This window comes from Canis lupus, chromosome 18 (assembly GCF_003254725.2).
Source record: "Canis lupus dingo isolate Sandy chromosome 18, ASM325472v2, whole genome shotgun sequence".
NCBI classification, from domain to species: Eukaryota; Metazoa; Chordata; class Mammalia; order Carnivora; family Canidae; genus Canis; species Canis lupus.
The window spans coordinates 39,461,428-39,478,973 of record NC_064260.1 but is presented as its reverse complement, the minus strand read 5'-3'; the positions used below and the strand labels follow the sequence as shown (position 1 = coordinate 39,478,973).

General features: G+C 36.4%; 2 protein-coding genes across 2 annotated transcripts; one reads left to right on the top strand and one right to left on the bottom strand.

The window, feature by feature from the left end:
• Nucleotides 1-6,339: 6,339 nt before the first annotated feature.
• On the top strand, nt 6,340-7,296 carry LOC112663681 (olfactory receptor 1038-like). Its single transcript, XM_025452755.3, has one exon. It carries the CDS (start codon nt 6,340-6,342, stop codon nt 7,294-7,296), a length of 957 nt encoding a protein of 318 aa, XP_025308540.3.
• Nucleotides 7,297-11,823: 4,527 nt separating this feature from the next.
• Nucleotides 11,824-12,753, bottom strand: LOC112663142 (olfactory receptor 5M9). Its single transcript, XM_025451721.3, has one exon. It carries the CDS (start codon nt 12,751-12,753, stop codon nt 11,824-11,826), a length of 930 nt encoding a protein of 309 aa, XP_025307506.2.
• Between the last annotated feature and the right edge of the window lie 4,793 nt (nt 12,754-17,546).

Genomic DNA, 17,546 nt, shown 5'->3' with positions numbered 1-17,546 from the left:
TGTAGATAAAAATAGACAAACTGAGAAAGCACTGAGCTTGAGACTCACCAACACTTAGAGGTGAAGGCAATGAACAGTAACCCATAAAACTGAAAAGGAATATCCAGTAGGAAAATCAAGAGGACGTAGGAATCCAAGTGAATAAAGCTAATCTAAGACTCGTTAATTTGGCAAATATTGTTGATAAGTGTTAATTAACACAGTCTTGTTAAAGGGATTTTTGAGAGAATAATGGGTGTAAAAATCTACTGGAATAAGTTCGAGAGAAGTAGGAGAACATAAGTTGCAGACAACATGTAAACACAAATAGCTTTCTAAGGAACATTGCTAGAAAAAAAATAGCAATGAGTAAAGAATTTTAAATTAGACATACCCTGCTATTCAACATTACCATTTTTTAGTGTTCTATACTAAAAGTACTGAACATTTGAAATAAATTTTGAATAAAATTTTAAATAATTTAAAAAATCACAAAATGTCAAATAGGAACTTTTATAGATATACTAGAAAACATGCTGTGGGAAGAAATTTTAATAGTATCTAAAATCCTAACATATTGCTGGTGAAAATATGGTAATTAAATATAGCAATATATCATGTACTCTATGAGCCCAATTTAATGAAAGATATAAAAATATAAAAGGAAAAAAAAAAACAAAAGTCTCCCTAAACTTAAAGACATCTGGGTGGCTCAGTGGTTTCAGCATCTGCCTTTGGCCCAGGGTGTGATCAAGTCCACATTGGGCTCCTTGCATGGAGTCTGCTTCTCTCTCTGCCTATGTCTCTGCCTTTCTCTCTCTCTGGGTCTCTCATGAATAAATAAACAAAATCTTAAAAAAAAAAAAAAAACTCCCTAAACTTAAAGAACATTACCTTTGTAGATTATATATGTTTATATGTGACATATATTTATTTTTATATTTGCACTTATATCCTCTTACATATAAAATTTTATAATCAGCATAAATATATATATGTCATTTATATTCTGTAAAAGATTTGTTTTACAAAACAAAGGAAACATAAAAAAGGCTTTAATAGGTTTCTAAAACTCCAAGGTGTTTAGTATAATCAGAAGCTAGCTGATTTTTTGAATTATTTTAATAAATAAAATGATATTTTTAAATTATAAATTAATAAGAAAGAGATGGATTATTTAATTAAGCAACATCAAGGCAATTAGCTATTTAGACAAATTGTTTGGTTCTTGCCTCAAGTCAAACAAATTAATGCCATATGACTTTATTTTCTTTTTTTTTAATTTATTTTTTATTGGTGTTCAATTTACTAACATACAGAATAACCCCCAGTACCTGTCACCCATTCACTCCCACCCCCCACCCTCCTCCCCTTCTACCACCCCTAGTTCGTTTCCCAGAATTAGCAGTCTTTATGCTCTCTCTCCCTTTCTGATATTTCCCACACATTTCTTCTCCCTTCCCTTATATATCCTTTCACTATTATTTATATTCCCCAAATGAATGAGAACATATAATGTTTGTCCTTCTCCGATTGACTTACTTCACTCAGCATAATACCCTCCAGTTCCATCCACGTTGAAGCAAATGGTGGGTATTTGTCATTTCTAATAGCTGAGTAATATTCCATTGTATACATAAACCACATCTTCTTTATCCATTCATCTTTCGATGGACACCGAGGCTCCTTCCACAGTTTGGCTATCGTGGCCATTGCTGCTATAAACATCGGGGTGCAGGTGTCCTGGCGTTTCATTGCATCTGTATCTTTGGGGTAAATCCCCAACAGTGCAATTGCTGGGTTGTAGGGCAGGTCTATTTTTAACTGTTTGAGGACCCTCCACACAGTTTTCCAGAGTGGCTGCACCAGTTCACATTCCCACCAACAGTGTAAGAGGGTTCCCTTTTCTCCACATCCTCTCCAACATTTGTGGTTTCCTGCCTTGTTAATTTGCCCCATTCTCACTGGTGTGAGGTGGTATCTCATTGTGGTTTTGATTTGTATTTCCCTGATGGCAAGTGATGCAGAGCATTTTCTCATGTGCATGTTGGCCATGTCTATGTCTTCCTCTGTGAGATTTCTCTTCATGTCTTTTGCCCATTTCATGATTGGATTGTTTGTTTCTTTGGTGTTGAGTTTAATAAGTTCTTTATAGATCTTGGAAACTAGCCCTTTATCTGATATGTCATTTGCAAATATCTTCTCCCATTCTTTGGTTGTCTTTGAGTTTTGTTGACTGTATCCTTTGCTGTGCAAAAGCTTCTTATCTTGATGAAGTCCCAATAGTTCATTTTTGCTTTTGTTTCTTTTGCCTTCGTGAATGTATCTTGCAAGAAGTTACTGTGGCCGAGTTCAAAAAGGGTGTTGCCTGTGTTCTTCTCTAGGATTTTGATGGAATCTTGTCTCACATTTAGATCTTTCATCCATTTTGAGTTTATCTTTGTGTATGGTGAAAGAGAGTGGTCTAGTTTCATTCTTCTGCATGTGGATGTCCAATTTTCCCAGCACCATTTATTGAAGAGACTGTCTTTCTTCCAATGGATAGTCTTTCCTCCTTTATCGAATATTAGTTGACCATAAAGTTCAGGGTCCACTTCTGGGTTCTCTATTCTGTTCCACTGATCTATGTGTCTGTTTTTGTGCCAGTACCACACTGTCTTGATTACCACAGCTTTGTAGTACAACCTGAAATCTTATTTTCTTTTTAAGACTTTATTTATAGGGTAGCCTGGGTGGCTCAGCAGTTTAGCGCCACCTTCAGCCCAGAGCCTGATCCTGGAGACCAGGGATGGAGTCCCACGTCAGGCCCCCTGCATGGAGCCTGCTTCTCCCTCTGCCTGTGTCTCTGCCTCTCATAAATAAATAAATAAAATCTTAAAAAAAAAATAAACTTTCTAACATCTAGGCATAAAACACACTAGGCTAGATGACAAAACAAATGATTGAATCAGAATCCCTCTAACAAGGTCACCGGGACAGGAAGGGACAATTATAAGCAAACGATGATAATACATTGGAAATGGTTGTGACATCTTGATTAGTTGTCATTTGGTTTTGTTTTTCTTTGTTTTGTTTATACAAATTGGATTTGATATACATAACCAAAGACTAGTGATTTCATGGTGATATCATTCTAATTTGAATACAACCTAATGTTAATTTTGTTTTATGGACTTTTTGTAATTATAACTCTTTAATCACAGTTGTGCCCTGGAGGGTCAGTGACCCTAGGGCAGTCACATCTGGGGAACACTGAGAATTAATAATTCCTTAAGGAATAAAGACTTCATTGTATAAAGGCCTATATTATGCATTCACATACCCTAACTATCTGTGAGTCATTGGAAGGAGGCCCCTGCGAAAACATTCAGGGGAAGATTTCTTCCACAAGCAGGTAGGTTAAACAGGTACAGTTGGTCATTTCCACAGACCTCCTTCCCCAAGTTACCCAGTTTTCCCCATTAATAAGAAAGTAGAAAAAAAAAAAAAAGAAAAGAAAGTAGATGACCCTGTCTGGCTCTGCTCCAACTGGATGAAGCTGAAATCTATACACAAGAATGAATTAACCCTCCTACCATTTCCAAAACAGTCCTCCAGCATTTGTATATGTAAGTAGCCTTTCTCTCAGGATAAAATCTTGAGTTCAGGGATATGTATTTAAAAGATATTCATAAGCAAAAGTAATATATAAAAAGGGGAGCTGATTTTTCAAACTCTGAAACAGATGAAAGTATGGGCTTTGCATTTTTTTCTTTTTTTAAAATAGATGTACAAGGGAAGAAAATGAGCCTGATTCCAGTATGCATGCAAAGAAAAATAACCTAATACCAAAACTGTCAAGTCTCAAACATCCAAAGTGGGGGTCCCTGGGTGGCTCAGGGGTTGACCTGCTGCCTTTGGCCCAGGGAGGGATCTTGGAGACCCAGGATCAAGTCCCGCGACGGGCTCCTTGCATGGAGCCTGCTTCTTCCTCTGCCTGTGTCTCTGCCTCTTTCTCTCTGTATCTCTCATGAATAAATAAATATTTTTTAAAAAATTCAAAGCGATCCCATTAGCACTTTCTCATTTCCCCTTTAGTTTTAAACCCAGAATAGTGAACTATAACCAATAGCTGTGGTAAGATGCCAGTTTAAGGAGACAAGCAAATTCCAAAATTCTATTTGGACACACCTCTCACAAGGTGAGCTTTGGCTCCATGGAGAAAGTGAATGAGAGAGTAAATTGTTTTCATGTCAGGTTTTATGTATTTGAGAATATATGTATCTTTGTGTATATACACATATGCGTATATGTACATCCATATACACCACATATGTATGTCTGTATGAATGCATGTATGTGAGCAGCCCGGGTGGCTCAGCGGTTTAGTGCTGCCTTCAGCCCAAGGCCTGATCCAGGAGACCCAGGATCGAGTCCCACATCAGGCTCCCTGCATGGAGCCTGCTTCTCCCTCTGCCTGTGTCTCTGCCTCTCTCTCTCTCTCTCTCTCTGTGTGTGTGTGTGTGTCTCTCATGAATAAATAAATAAAATCTTTTTAAAAAATGAATGCATGTATGTGTTTGCATATATATATATATATATACACATATATACATGCATGCATATGTTTTATTTATTTTTGGAGAATGCTCTAGGTACCGTTTACAGTGTTAAGATGAATCAATAAAGGAAGAAGAGAAAATTTAAAAGATGATTTTTCTGACCACTTAGACAAAACTGTTTCCCTTTGGGTAATACCTTTGGGGAGGAAAGGAGATTATCCTTTCTATTTGACACGTTGTATGTATTATGGATATGATACAGTGAGAATTTCTTATTGCTTACTTTCCTCCCAAAATTAAAGTTAGCTGTCACAATTTCAGATGTGGAAAGAGGCATATAACTCCCAATAACCACACCATATAGGTTGTCATAAGCATAGGCAAGTTATGTACAGAGATATAAGATAAATTCTGATGGTGGAGGTGAGAAGGCACTGAGGATCAAGGATCTTTTTTTATTTTTTATTTTTTTAGATTTTATGTGTTTCAATGAGAGACACACAGAGAGAGGCAGAGAGAGAGGCAGAGGAGAAGCAGGCTCCATGCAAGGCTCCTGATGTGGGACTCCACCCCAGGACTCCGGGGATCACATCCTGATCCGAAGGCAGGCGCTAAACCGCTGAGCCACGCAGGTGGCCTGAGGATCAAGGATCTAAGGAGGCTTTGTGAATATGGTGGCAACTGGAGAAAGATATGGCTTTGTATGTCCCATGAATATAGAATCCAATAAGAAGTGACTTTAATCAACCAAAGGAAGACTATCCATACTCTGGGCTATCCTGTTTGTCTGCTTCCTCCTCCTACCTAGTTACCTAAGTTGCATAATGACGGGCAGCTCAGATCCCTAAGCTGGACCTAGAGGCAATACTGATATATTCATACTTGTGGACATAAAGGTCATTGCTTTAACAATGAAAACTTTACAAACATCAGATGACAGAAGTGTTGCTTGCCAAAAACTATTCTTTCTCTTGACAAGGAGATTGCCACCTTTTAAAAGTATGCTGTTATTTCACTGAAAATTTACCAGAGATGGTGAAAAACATCTCTAATTACAAATGTTGGAAATAGTTAAAATAGAATTCCATAAATACTTTAATCCAAAGAATTATACTTTTATTTATTTTTTTCATATTTTATTTATTCATTCATAAATGAGAGAGAATCAGAGACACAGGCAGAGGGAGAAGCAGGCTCCATGCAGGGAGCCTGACGCGGGACTCGATCCCAGGTCTCCAGGATCACACCCTGGGCTGAAGTCGCTGAGCCACCTGGGCTGCCCAAATGATACTTTTAAAAATATATATATTCTAACCTTACTCACAAGTATATTTTTAAAAAATTTTTAGAACACAGTATTTGACAATGAATTAACATGCACACTTCAAAATTTACCTGACCCACAAGTGGAAAGAACATTTACCGGCCCGTTTTTTTTCCCCATAAAATATCCTGATTAGCTTCTCCCATTGAGCATCCTGCTTAACTTTTCATTTAGCATAATGCATATTTATTAAAATAGAGAAAATAGCTATTTAAAAAATATGTAGTAATATATTAAGGTCTTGCTCCATCAAGAAGAAAATAAGAGCTGACACGTTGTGTTTCGGCGACAGGCAGACAGACGACAGGCAGACGTAAAAGAAGAAAATAAGGGAGCAGGAAATTTTAAAAAATTGATTTCTTCTCCTTATCTAAATAAATAAAATAAAACTATAATTTCTGAAGCTAACAGTTGATGCCTGTGACAATTCCCTGACCTAATAATTTGTCTCTGGCTCTGTCTTGTCTTTTTTCAGCAATTAAGGGACTGGAATAAATGGCTGAAAGGAATAGCACCAAGGTGACAGAATTCATTCTTTTGGGTTTTTCCGTCCACAGAGAGATTGAAATCATTCTCTTTCTGCTCATTTCAGTGGTCTACACTCTAACATTGGTAGGGAACCTAGGGATGATTTCTTTAATCCGATTGGATTCTCGACTTCACACACCCATGTACTTTTTTCTCAGTAATCTGGCCTTTATAGACCTCTGTTACTCCTCATCGATAGCCCCCAAGTTCCTGGAGACCCTCCTGACCAAGCACAGGTCTATATCTTTCTATGCATGTGCAACACAGCTGGGCTTTTTCTTGAACTTCCTGATTTCTGAGATGTTCCTTCTTGCAGTAATGGCTTATGACCGTTATGTGGCCATCTGCAATCCTCTTCTCTACATGATGATCATGTCTCGAAAGGTGTGTATGCAGCTGGTGATAGGCCCCTACTTATACAGCTTTTCTGTTGCTTTGCTCCACACAGTTGTTACTTTCCAACTGATGTATTGTGGCCCCAATATCATCAATCACTTCTATTGTGACGATGTTCCTTTGATGGCACTTGCCTGCTCGGACACCAGCCTCAAAGAAATCTTGATTTTCATCTTTGCTGGATTCAACATGATCAGCTCTTTGACCACTGTTCTTATTTCTTACTTATACATTGTGGCCACCATCTTGAAAATCCAGTCTACAGAAGGGAGGTGCAAAGCTTTCTCGACTTGTGCTTCTCATTTGACTGCTGTGACTATATTCTATGGGACATTGATCTTCATGTATCTGCAGCCAAAATCAAACCACTCCCTTGACACAGACAAAATGGCCTCTGTATTTTACACAATAGTAATTCCTATGCTAAACCCCATTATCTATAGCTTGAGGAACCAAGAGGTAAAAAATGCCTTAAGAAAAGCAACTGACAAGTGTTATGTCCTGTTTCTAACAAACCTAAAAAAATGACTTGGAACAATGTCTCATTTGAAGCAATGCCATATGTAGATATATTGTTTTATAATCTTAATATTAGAATTTTTGATGGAGTAAATTCATTTTTACCATTCTTTATATGAGTAAAATTATTTTGTCCATGAGTTCTATTCCTCATGTAGTTTATAATAAGATGAAATGTTTAAAGGTGTAGAATTTAGACTTTTAACAAATTGCTAGTGTTTAGGTATATGACTATGATAGCCCTGACCTGGATAGCTCCTATTCAATTGATAATAAGAATCAACTGCTTCTTTCCAAAGTGTTTCTGTTTCATATATGAGTAAAAGAGAGAGGAGGGGGCAGGGAAGCTGGTGAAGTAAGTTTCTTGTCCAATTCCATGTCATTTCATAGCCTGCCCCCAACTGTACCTGGTCTGCAAACCATCACTCCTTACTCTGCCTCTGACCTTAGCTCGATTCACTACTGGCCACTCCCTAGTATTACACAATTATCATATCCTTTGAGAAGATACCATTTTTCAATATGCAGATCGAGAATCAGGATTACCTTTTGGAAAGCTCAACTTCCCTTTATTACTCTGTCAATGCAAAAATGTAGACCTATCCCTAAAGTCCCTCAGGGAAGCTGTTCTTTCCAAAGTTCCTTTGAAGTTTGGAGATATGAGGACTTTACAAAGGTCTGGGAGACAGGCAAGGATAGCTTAAAAACATATGATAATTATGGTTGCTATCACATTCCAAGAATATAGCTCCATATTGCAATGATTATAAAACAAAATAATCCAAAATCCACTTAAACTTTCAACTGTAATGTAATAGATTTATTTTTCACTCATAAATTCAAATGTTCAATGTCTACTGTGCAGCTGATATTGTGAGCCAAAGCAAACACATTCCTGCCTGATAGGGCTGAACAGTCTGATAGAGAAGGAAGATATCAATCAAATTATTACAAAAACATACTTTTAATTTTCATAGGAGTTAGTAACACTCAGAGAGAATTAAAGGGTCAGAAAAGGATTATTAAGGCAAGTAATGTGCCACCAAAGCAAAAATTCCAGTAGCATGAACTACTAGCCAGAAATCTCAAAAGTCTTTCAAGTGGGAGAGCATTGCATTAGGCCCCAAGGAGAACAAGGGTATGTATGCAATAAGGTGGTACCAGTAGGAAAAACAAATATCCTGAGCCTATTGAAAAAGAAAAGGACAGATTCTCAGTCCTGATTCTTTTTGATGAAGCCCACCAGCTGCTGGTGCAAATACAGAACAAATATCTCCAGTACAAATACCCCTTCTATTTTGCTAGTCTGCCAATATGATGTGATATGCCTGGGGTTGGCTCAGACATAGGGTTTAGGATTTCAGTCTGGCAAACTCAAGTCTTAGGAGAGGGTTTGATGAATTTATCTTCTACAGTATATCCCTCTCAGTGTCTAATACAAACCCTGTAATTACTCTGAATGGTGGTGGAGGAGTTGAGTGAATGAATTTATAAGGAGACAAAAGGAACACAGTGCAGACTGCTTTCCTGTTTACGAGGACCCTGTCCCCTCTGAGAATCTCCTCCCTCACAGAGGTGGAATGTGGCATCTGTCATTGCACTAGAAGCCCTCTCTAAAAACACAGTACATTGGGGTGATCACATGACTGAGAATAAGCGAATCAGATGTCATTCAAGGGAATTTGTTATTGTAACCCTGTAAGTCCAATGGGTCTCATCTGATCACTTAATCTTAGGTTAAGTGAATGCTGGAGCTGAGGTTTCCATTTAAGACTTCCCCATGCACTGAGAAACACTGTCTGTAGAGAAGGAAAAATAAGAAATCCGAACAAGAAATCTTTTAAGGCCCAATTACTGGTTTCTTGTGAACCTGGTTATGCTCTGTGCCCTTGAGTTTCATAAAATACCACTGTAATTGTAGTATTTAAAAACTAAAACTGAACCACATATTTTTATTTTTATTAAGCCAATTTGAGTGGTTTCTGTGGCTTTGAAGTAAAACAACATTTTTTTGTAAGTCTTAATTTCTAAAAAAAAAAAAAAAAAAAAAAGTCTTAATTTCTAACCTTGGGAGTTTCCTGGGTGAAATCTGAGACTGGCTTCCTTACACAAGGGCAGAGAGACCATAGAGGCAGAGAACTCCAGATTGGATGATGGCAATTTCATAAGCAATGAAACTTACATGTGAAGCTTGTCTCAGGTGGCCATAAGATATGCAAATCTCCACAAGTACATACTAGAATCTTAAAAGTTTATACAGAAGCCTTCACAGGGTTCAGTCACATATATATCCAGACGGTCTTCAACAATACCTGCTCTCCAAAGCTACAATCTTGAAATGACTCCTACTGTGGGAGTACATTCCAAGGATACAGGGAGGAGTAAGGAACCTCTGATTGCCCTAGTCCAGTTTGAGGGTCAAAGGCAGTCATGTCCTCTCAATGACCTCATTCAACAGTAAGACAAGTTGAAGGTGAATGGATTCTAAATAACTCCGTCTGCTGATCTATAAAACTATGCTGTTATGACCTATGTATTGTGGTAGGTGTTAGAATCAATGTGGTGATAGAGCCAATACATTTTGTTCATTCAAATAATTAAGTTATAAACAATTAACAGTGAACAAAAAAAATGAAGTTCATCATCAAATGAAGCCATACTAACTGTATTGCCAGGGTGACATATGATTGCTTACCTACCATGAGCTGATTCTTCTTTTTATTCTCTCTGTCATCCTTGTTTTCATCTCAAGAGCCTCATGATCCAAACCCAGGCATGACCAAAAAACAAAATCTGTCTCGGCATCTTAGTTAAATAGAAGCTAGTTCTGGAATCTTGAGGTCTTAAGTTCAAACCTAAGTTTTACCACTTCCAGCTAAGTGACATTGGCTAATATCTCTGGCTCCTCAAAAACATGTCCTAGTGGTGATAAAAAGATGAAAAGTGGCTTTAACATTTTTAAATTCTGAATACATGGTGCTTATGAAGCTTGGAAACTTCTAAAGCTGATTACTTTCTAGTAACTTTTGGCACCCACTTTTGGCACCCACTATCAAAATCATGTCTACAGGTAAATCTTGTGACATAAAGTACAATTCATTGAACAGTTTGGGAAGCATATTGGATAACTGAGTTCTCTTCAATGTTGTTTGAATATTATATAACTAACATTCACCAGTGGTATAATGACAGAGACTTTCACAACAGACCTTACTGGATTTTGTCTCGCTCAAACCATATAATAGTTTAGACATTGCAGAAATTATGACTCTGAAAAAAAATAAGACAAGGGGATTTATAAAAACCCTATTGGAAGTAGTACCTGATAGACAGTACCCCCCAAGAAGTTGTCATGTGCATTATACAATATAATATATGCACAGTAACTATATATATATATATATAGAGAGAGAGAGAGAGAGAGAGAGAGAGGTGTGTGACTGTGGACATCAGTTATGTTTTCTGAGTTTTAGACTATTACGCCTTATGACTTTGCCTCATCGACACATCACGTTTATTATTTGTTTTACATATTTTTCTTAAATTAATTCATAATTTTATCTAAATAAATCGGAAAACTGAACTTTAGATGACAACCACTGCAAATGAGAAAGAGCCTCATAAATAAACAGAAAGTAACAAAAATTAATAAATTTCTTGATGTTAAAGGAGTGAATTCTTGTGACAAAGGAGTCTCCTGTCCTCATCATAATGAAAAAAATGAACATTATGAATTTTCTGATATATAAAATCTGACCTTTGGCTGCCAGACTTCGTCCTATTAAAACTTTGGTTGATGAGATTTCAAATTATGGTCAGATACAAGATTCTTCTCACTAACATTACATTCTTTGGTTCTGTATTTAGGAGTTTTTATCAAGGGTTATACCAGAATCCAAACTATGGAGTAGAGTTAGAGTTATTAAACTGCTTCCCAAAGTAGGAACATGGTTAATTATCAAACAACACACACTGAGGATAGAACATATGATTGTATTGAGACTTGGGTGGAAGATTCGGAACGCAAATCTGTTTTCAGAAGCCCATGAGGGTATGAACATTACAGAACAATTTTTTGGTTAATCAATGGCCATCAACATCCTGAAGGTCATGAAAAAGACATGAATTCTCTCTCTTTTCCTTATGAAATTTTAGATTTCATATGAAACCAATATGGAGGACCATGCATATAGAGAAAATAGCCTAGGAAATCATGCTGAATTCTGACAAACTCACCTCTAAATCAACATTTATTAATATCAGACTTATTTATGCATTCCTCCGATGTTTACACTTAACACAATTTTATGTACACTGTGAATGACAATAATATGTCAGTTTTGATAATATAGTTGTATGTGTAGAATAAAGCAGTCCTAGCAATTAGAGTCCATTCCTGGGGTAAAGCATCATTAGATTGGACCTTTTTATGTACCTAAGAGCTGCCTTTAGAAAATCTTTGCTATGTTAGGACTTTTATGCCTCAACATTTATAATAGGTAGCAACATATCAAAAAAATATTTTCTTCAGCATCACTACCCCAAGTTTGCTTTGGCAATTGCTTTGTTGACTGCCTCTTTCACATCCTTGTTCCGCAGACTGTAGATCATGGGATTCAGCATGGGGATCACTGTGGTATAAAACACAGCCACCATTTTTCCCTGCTCCACAGACTCTTCAGTGGGACGCCTGAGATACATGAATATGAGAGTCCCATAAAACATGGTAACAGCTGTCAAGTGGGACCCACATGTGGAGAATGCCTTCCTCCTGCCATCAGCGGAGCGCATGCGTAGCACAGCGACTACAATGAGGGTGTAGGAGATGAGGACCACAGAGAGAGAGTATGTGAAGTTAATTCCAGCAATAACAATCATCGTGTATTCTTTGATGTGGACCCCCCCACAGGCAATCTTGATGAGAGGAGGGTCTGCACAGTAGAAATGGTTGATTTCAAAGTTTCCACAGAAATACAAGCCATATGTCCATAGTGTACATATTAGACTAACAGAGAACCCATAGACATAAGGCACAGAGATAAGCCGAACACAGACGGTCCTGGACATTTTACTGCCATAAAGCAGAGGGTTGCAGATGGCCATGTAGCGATCAAAAGCCATCACTGCCAAGATATAAACCTCCACGTGCACAAGGGCAATGAAAAAGTAGCACTGCACCAAACACCCTACGTAGGAAATGGTTTTTGTCCCTGATAACAAGTTTTCCAGCATTTTGGGGGTAACATTGGAAGAGAACCACACATCCACGAAAGACAGATGACTCAAGAAAAAGTACATAGGGCTCTGAAGCTGAGGACTGATGCTGATCAAAATGATCATGCCAATGTTCCCTAACAGAGTGATCATGTAAACTACCAGGAATACCACAAAAAAGAGAACTTGAAACTCCTGACGACTGGTCAAGCCCAGAAGAATAAATTCCGTCACATCTGTGAAATTTGGCATTGCCTTAACATAGAGCCAGTCTGTAGTACCTATGGGGAAATAAAACACATGAATGGATCTGTTTTATTCTTGAAACTTTTGAGCCACATTTATCCTTATTCTAATTAAAATAATTAAAAATCAATGCAATTTTGCCCCATGTCCATGATTAGAATATATAGGCTTCATTGTTTCCTTTAGTAGGTCTTATAGGTATTAGTTACCATAAATATATATTGGTTTTTTTATCAGTAAAATAGACAACTCTGTACATTGTTATCATGTATTATTAATATTGGACATTTACATTTTGACAGATTATTACACTAATGTTAAAAATCCCAAGACACAAATATGAATCATATCAGACTAAAAGTCAGGGAATGGCTAAATTCTCTCCAATTTATGGACTTACATAAGTTGATGTTACAATCTAGTTTTTACATATTTGCCCTACCTGTTGTCAGCATATGCCATTATATGCCTTGAACATATGAAACCATTAACCATATTTTATTCCGTTTAGCTAAACATTATGCTTGTCTGTATGCTGCACCCACTATCAAAATCATGTCTACAGGTAAATCTTGTGACATAAAGTTTAGGTGACATGTTATTTCAGATTCCACTGGTTTTCAAAATCAATCAGTTCTACACCTTCTTATTCATGTTCACACTTAATGTTCTCTCAAGGAAAAGGTTTCTAAATAATATTTTCCCTATTTACTACACTTTACCAGCTTTTTTCCTTCAAGAAGTAAAAACTTTCCATAAATTCTTAAGGTTGTATCTGTAGGATTAGCACCATCTTAGGGAGTTGAGCTCCCCATAGTAAAAGTGTTTAAAGGATATATTACTCTCTTATCAATGGGCCTTTGTTTATAACTGCTTACCTTAATTGATTTACAAACACCAAAGCTAACCATATGGCAGATATATTTGTTATATCTAGAAGTTCTTTTGGTTTGTTTCTTCAAGAGAGGAAGAGAGGGGTTGGGGGAGGCAGAGAGAGACAATCCGAAGAAAGCACTACACCCAGCACAGACCCTGACAAAGGGCTCGATCCCACAACCCTGAGATCAAGACCTGACCTGAAATCAAGAGTCAGATGCTTAACCTACTGAGCCACTCAGGCACCCCTATATCTAGAAGTATTCTAAATTCTGGATATTGACAGTGAAGAAGATGTGGAAGATTCTGGCTTGCATCATAGTCTATTTTCATTGAAAAGGGTCCAAACATAAAAATGAGATACTTTAGGAAGTGGACTGACTATGACAAAACTACAACATGCTAGGAGGATAAGAGGAGATAGAGTATAGACAGAGTGATCCAAGACTTTTTGGAGGAGGGTACTTCTGAATGAGTGAGTGAGTGAAACAGCCAACTGTGTAAACATATGAAGGATGAAGGGCATGGAATGCAAAAGCTCAAAAGGAGAAATATTAGCTTCTTATGGTAAAAAAGAGTGTTGCTGGAGTCATCCCATAATATATTAAAAAAATATGCGAGCTCTGTGATTATATCATGGCCCCCTGCAATTAGTAGCAGGAAGAATTCAGGAAGTGAATTAATCTCTATGAACTATTTTCTTACCCTGAAAAATGTTTAATAGTGGATTAAATATGCTATTAATTGGGCATGTAATATAATAGGCATCAAAGTTTTAATTCTAATACAAGTTTCCTCTTACAATAGATTTCCATGATTGTAAACTCATCGTTTGGCTCCTTTCAAGGGTGGAGATACTGAGTCAGATGACAGTTGCAATCTGGCGTGGGAATAGAGCTAAGGGCAGGGAGTTCCCTATGTAAAAACTCATGATCTCACTTGATGAACCCATGATTCTCCAATTAATGAATTTGACTTGGATTAATGGTACTACTTTATTGTTTCAGGTATAAAACAATATAAATATATTTTATAAAAATGCAAAAGTTGAAAAAGCATCAAGATCTAAGAAACATAAACTAATACTACTCCAAATTTTTTTTTATTCCCTGTGGGAGTGTGCATTTCCTTTCCTCTACACATAATCATTAGCTCTGTGGTAGCAGAGTTTGTCTCATTCATCTTGGGAACTCTTTAAATTGCCTAGCTTGGATGTGAAGTATAACTGATACTCAGGAATATTCACAGTTAGGACTCTTTTTAAAGTGCTGTGATCTCTAGGTCAGCTCTATATAACACATAATATTTCATAAACCTCTCTAAGACAGATTTTTCTAATGACACAGTCTCAGCTTTATAATATCAGTAAGAATAGCTTTCACTTAGTGCTTACCGAACCTTTTGCATGAATATGTCCTAGGAAACAGGTTCTGTTAGCATCATTACTTTGCAATGAGGAAACCAAAACATGGGACTAAGTATCATTACCACTGATATAGTAACCTCAACTCCATTCACATATATTTTAAAACAACAATGTGGGCATTGCAAATATCAATGATATTTGCAGAGAAGAGTGAGAAGGATAAAAAACAAGGATAAAACTTTATAAATCTTCATTGTAACGAGCTCATTCTTATGATGTTTTGAAAGGTTAGAGAATTCCCCAGTAATATCATATATTCTCCAGTAATACAATATCATAAAATAAAGCACTGTGATTACATATGTCTACAAAGTCTCAGTCTTATCTTCAAATGGATAAAAGTGAAAAGATTTGACTGCATTAATCTGTATTGCAAAGAGTATACAATTTGCAGACCTACCTTCAGCAGAGGAGGTCATCACATGACAAAGGCTCACTATTTATAATAGAATTTTGAACACTAAGAACATTGAAAACATCTCCCCAGGGAACTACCCAGGTAATTATGAAAGGAATAATGATTCAACTGCCAAAAACATCTCAGGGGTAAGAGAAGTTAAAGACTCTTCATTAGAAGGGTAACCCTTATAGTAAAATTAAGAAGTCAAAATTCTTGATAACATGGTGTAATCTCTCCCACCTTCATATGGTTCTGTTTTCTTTGATTCACACTTAGCAGTTATGCATCTTGGGAAAATATTCTCGGTTTGCAGCATGATAAGGAGAGATTTTATGTTGGAGATGCTTAAATATGATGAGGGTGACGGGTGTAGAAATAAATGTAACAATAAGATTTATTTTTCAAAGTATTTTACAAAAAACTCCAAATTCTCGCCAAAAGGCAAAATTGCTTTAGGTTCTACCAAAGAAGCTAGATTCATAGAAATTTTGAGCCTGGAGAGACCTTGGAGAGCAGTGACAACAAACTAAAAATTTACTGGATGAATAACAAAAAACAATTTATCCAAGGTGATCCACAAATTAATTTGAAATTTGATGAACTCAAACAAAGAACATGATGTCTTCATTCTTCAAGTAACACTAACTATCAAAAAAGTAAATAGAAATAGCTTTTGGAGGGGAAAAAAAGATAGAAAGAGAAAGGTAACAAAGATCCAAATCCACCTACTAGCCCACTACTAGTATTAAAATGTTTTAAAGTCATACTTTGAAATTTATTAGTTATCAACAACTAACTGGCATATCAAGAGTTCTCCAATAAACAGCGAATAAACAGTTATCTTGACAAAGTTACTTTTAACTAACCCCAAAAGTAACATGGAGTTAAATCTTAAAGTCTTTCGGGGGTTTAAGCACTGCAACTATAGGCACAATGTTACAGTACTATATTTAATCTCAATTAGCAATTTGTTTAAATGCAAATAGTCTTAAAATGGTCCTGATGACATGCATTTTTCTGTGTTAAATGAGTTCATATGTATTTCTGGCTCCCCTTGAGGAAAATGAAAAGTCAAAAATGGATACAGAAGAATGTTTATTCTCATATTACATCAATGTCATTTTGTATTTACATCTTTGCAGATAAATCTGTAATTACATAAATGGTGTTGTAGTTGTGTATTCTCTACAGCAAAACAGCAGGGTATTAATGTATGTATACATGTATATATTGATAGAGACTTTAAGAAGTCCATATTTTAAAGTTGTTCCTCAGGCTCATATCTCATGAAATGAAGTATTGGAGACACCAAATTATGTTCACATTATCATGATGGGACACATAATCATTAGCATCAAATAGACCACCTTAAACACTTTATGTCTTTCAAATACAAAAATCATTTAAAAATATTTAACTACTATATCTTAGTCACATGTGTGCAAAATATTCCACATGAATATACTAATTTATATTATTTAGTAAGTGGAATCAAGAGAGCTGTGTTTTCAAAATTATGCATCCATTCACTGACTCTGCCCACTCTTTGGTCCACTGAAGATACTGTGGCAGAGGCAAGTCTGATCACTGGTCAGCTAGGGATTGGGACATGGCAGTTCCTGGAATCTGTAACAGAGAGATGCATACCATGTGGTATCTCTCTTAAACACTAAAAAAGTTGAAAAGGGATTACATGCAAGAGGATAGCTATTTTCAATATAGCATTCTCTAAAAAGACCCACCTTCATATTGAAGAAAAAGCATTTGTTTCCACAAAATCTCACAACCATTACCAAGACCACCAATATTATGTTGTCATACTAGAAAACTAAGTGAAAATTAAATTTCTTATTTTTGCCTCAATTTATTCTCCACATAGGCAAATCGATAAGCATTTCCCATGCTCATCCATTGCATTTTTTACTAAGAAAAACAGTCATAATTTAAGACCTATATTTGAACAATTTCATTAGTGTACCTGTGAATATTGTCTCCAATAACTTTTTCAACTAATTAATTTATTGAGTTTTAATTAATCCACACTACTCACGTCAATAGGGATAGATTTATCACTTTTTCTCTAAGTTTGAGTCTCAC

Excerpts from the sequence above, each read along its gene's own strand:
- LOC112663681 (XM_025452755.3), top strand. The coding sequence starts at position 6,340 with ATGGCTGAAAGGAATAGCACCAAGGTGACAGAATTCATTCTTTTGGGT.
- LOC112663142 (XM_025451721.3), bottom strand. The coding sequence starts at position 12,753 with ATGCCAAATTTCACAGATGTGACGGAATTTATTCTTCTGGGCTTGACC.